Here is a 3,945-nt window from a genome sequence, read left to right on the forward strand (position 1 = left end):
AAGGATATGACCGTTAACTGAAAGTTTTTTTTTGCGCTGAGGACGCACACGCATCTGTTAAAGCGCCCGACAGGGCAAGCCATTACGCCAATGCATTAGCTTAAAGCTTAAAATAAAGAATTCTCATGTTTTGGGCAGCTTGGATCACGTAACTCTCCTGCAGCATCTCATTCTGTTTTCTCCACTATTTTAGATGCATTTTGTCCATAGAAATAAGTAATTCAGTGATTTAATTTGACGCGACCGGCTGAAGTTGGACAAGTCTGTGAGTATCAAGTACCACTGTGGGTAGACCCGATTAATCGATAATGAGAATCGTTGTCGATGATTTTCATAATCGATTTTATCGATTAGTTGTTGCAGCCCTACTGTTTATAAAGCTTTTATTCAAGAGTCACATTTAAGTATTTTGATATATCATTGGAACACAAATGATCTATTTTCTCTCGTCTCAGAACAGTATGTCTGCTGTGCATCTGCTATAGTATCACGGTAACTTTTAAAAACAACTAATTTATTTATTTGTTCATATAACTGTTACCTCTATCCATTTACATTCACCAGGATCTTAATATTCACATTCAAACATCATATGATACCCCTAAACTACAAAAAATATGATGACTTCATGTTGAATGTCAACTCCGTCATTGGCCAATCTTGAAGCCTTACGAAACACACGTGTCCTTGAAAAAAAACCTTGCTTTGATATGAGATATTAAGTCTTGCTTTTAATAAAACAAGCTCTTTTTATCATTAAAAACATTTCCATCCATTTTATAGCATATGCATGATTGAATTGTATTTGTGGAGTTCTGCATTTTCACAAAAATAGGCTAATATAAGACAAAAATGGGACAAGGAATATGGATCCATTGATGCAAAGTCTATCTACAAAACAATGCGATGTTTGCTTTTAAACATGCTATAGGTTCTTGTAGAAAGAAAAGCAAATATCACAGAATATGGATTTTAAATAATCGTTATTTCTTCACGTATTTCCCTTTAAATTAATCAAGTATAGCAGGTGGTCTGCAGCTTCCCGTCCTGACACACATACTGGCATATTTCGGTTGATAAAGAGACGTCGTATAGATGTCATTTAGAGGTAGGGAAGACGTCTTATTTAACAGCTCAAACAGCCGATCTACAGACAATCAAAATAAGACTATAAAAAAATCAGATGTTTACAAGATGATACGCTCTTTAGCAGACATCTCCTCGATGTACATGTGCTATCTGGGTTTTGTGCAGGATTCGGCTGTGCGCTCAGAAAACCGGACCGAATTAAGCGCTCTTTCGTGCCGTCACACTTTTCAAATGTATCCATATTGTGCTCTCTCTTACTCCCAGGCGCTGACATTTTTTACATTTTAGGAGACATGCAGCAAGTGTATGCAAACTTATGATCAGATTCAGAGCGTTACAGTTCACATGTGTGCATCTCCCCTCCTTTCCACGCAGGAGATTCGTTCTGACTGAATGATCTGTCCAATCGTCCCACCCTAACATTTTCGTCTCGTTTTTAATCATTGACAAAAATGTCAATAGATTTTTGTTTTTGTCATTCAAAAGGAGTTATCGTCTCGTTCCCATCGGTGAAAAAATGTTGTTGATGAAAATTATTCGTCAACGAAATTAACAGTGATACGGTTTCTCTCCAGTGTGGATCCTCTCGTGTCTTTTCAGATGTCCTGAATCACTGAATCTCTTGTCACAGTCTGAACACTTATAAGGTTTTTCTCCAGTGTGAATCATCTCGTGCCGTTTTAAACACTGCGCTGTAGTAAAAGTATTTTCACACTCAAAGCACATGTACTCTCTCACAGCAGTATGTATTTTCTGATGTTCTTTCAAATATTGTAAACATGAAAAACTCTTTCCACACAAATGACATGAATGTAGCTTCTCCTTTGCATGAACTCTCAGGTGCTGCTTCAGGTATGAAGCACTCAAAAATGTTTTGTCACATTGATCACATGCATACAGTTTCTCTCCAGTATGAATTTTCATATGCTCCATAAGGTTTCTTTTTTGTGTGAAACTCCTCCCGCACTGATCGCTTGTGTGCGGCCACTCTCCAGTGTGAACACTGATGTGACGCTCAAGATGATGTTTGTTTGAAAATCTCTTCCCGCACTGATCACATGTGAATGGTTTCTCTCTAGTATGAACTCTCATGTGAAGCACAAGATGATGTTTGTATGAGAAACTCTTTCCACACTGATCACATGTGAATGGTTTCACTCCAGTGTGAACTCTCACGTGAAGCACAAGATGATGTTTGTATGAGAAACTCTTTCCACACTGATCACATGTGAATGGTTTCACTCCAGTGTGAACTCTCATGTGAAGCACAAGATGATGTTTGTATGAGAAACTCTTTCCACACTGATCACATGTGAATGGTTTCACTCCAGTGTGAACTCTCACGTGAAGCACAAGATGATGTTTGTATGAGAAACTCTTTCCACACTGATCACATGTGAATGGTTTCACTCCAGTGTGAACTCTCATGTGAAGCACAAGATGATGTTTGTATGAGAAACTCTTTCCACACTGATCACATGTGAATGGTTTCACTCCAGTGTGAACTCTCACGTGAAGCACAAGATGATGTTTGTATGAGAAACTCTTTCCACACTGATCACATGTGAATGGTTTTGATGCTTCCTCTAGATTATTCAACAGCTCTAAAGATTTTTCCTGTTACAACAAATCTAATACTGTTTGAAGCTTTATAACATTCAGCCTCATTAATGAAGAATAAACACCAACCTGTTAGTTCTTCAGTATCTTCAGTGTGTTTGATTCTGCAGGGCTCTGGATCTCTCATCTTCTCTCTGTCCTCTTTAATAAACTCAGTCTTTGCAGATTTCAGCTCTTCCTGATGATTAGATGCTCGTCTTCACTTGTGAACTGATGGAGATATACCAGCATTTATTGCTGAACTGATGAATGTGTGATTGTTGTGGGAGGAGCTTCACTGAACATGAATGTGGAAGCAAAAAAAATAAAAAAAACAAATCAATCGTTTTTTTAAACTAATTTAGACATTTAAGCATTTATGTAAGTGAAGCAGATGTTCTCAAAATTATATATTTGAAGAGACCAGAGTCTAACAAATACAAAGTGTTGCCTCTTTGTAAATCATTATACTAATATTAAAAGAAAAAGCGTCAACACAGAGCACATCAATGTAAAAAATGTAAAATGCTCATTCAGTAACACTGCACTCACATTCTATATTGTATTTTTCATTCTGCCTTAGTATTAACATTTATTAATATATCTGTCTAGAAATATAGAACAGAACACAATGTAAATTCTTCCAAATATAAATAACAGTAAGAATGAAGAATTAAAGCATAAACACAGACATTTGATGACACCCTTCATTAACAATTACAGATAAATAACTACACTGTATCTAAATATAGTTAGATTTTCTAACATCTACATTCAGAGCAATTAAAGTAATTAAATTATTAACATGTAATAGTTGTATATGTGCAGTAATTGACAGTGATCATAAAATCTTCTTTAAACAGAAAGAGTACAGAAAGCAACAAGTAATATTTCCAGTGTGTATATTATAAATCTCTTCATATTTCTGTATGGATTTAAAACACCCACGTGGCATACAGACTAATTATATTAAGTATTTAGCAGCAGCTGTGTTTAATGTTAACCACGTAAAGTAACTAAAACAAATTTGATCTGCGAAAGATGAACCTTAAAAGATAAATAATGTTATAAATAAAATAGCAGCAGCAAATCTTGATATCAGTTGGTGTTCATTCCTCTCACAGATCTCAGACACATTCAGTAACAGCAGCATTATCATCACTACACACATAGAAACAATCATTCTCACACACACACACACACTCACACACACACACACACACACACACACACACACACACACACACACACACACAC

At 36.1% G+C, this 3,945-nt stretch overlaps 1 protein-coding gene across 1 annotated transcript in view; it reads right to left on the reverse strand.

Annotated features, from left to right (window-relative positions):
- Positions 1 to 1,623: 1,623 nt before the first annotated feature.
- LOC107575201 (gastrula zinc finger protein XlCGF8.2DB-like) overlaps positions 1,624 to 3,945 on the reverse strand; it is a 20,921-nt gene continuing 18,599 nt past the window's right edge. The window contains exon 5 of the mRNA XM_016261619.1: positions 1,624 to 1,859. Within this exon, the coding sequence (XP_016117105.1) occupies positions 1,639 to 1,859 (221 nt within the window). The 3' untranslated portion in view covers positions 1,624 to 1,638. The remainder of the gene's footprint in view (positions 1,860 to 3,945) is intronic.

This window comes from Sinocyclocheilus grahami, unplaced genomic scaffold (assembly GCF_001515645.1).
Source record: "Sinocyclocheilus grahami isolate Dianchi unplaced genomic scaffold, SAMN03320097.WGS_v1.1 scaffold2507.1, whole genome shotgun sequence".
NCBI lineage: Eukaryota > Metazoa > Chordata > Actinopteri > Cypriniformes > Cyprinidae > Sinocyclocheilus > Sinocyclocheilus grahami.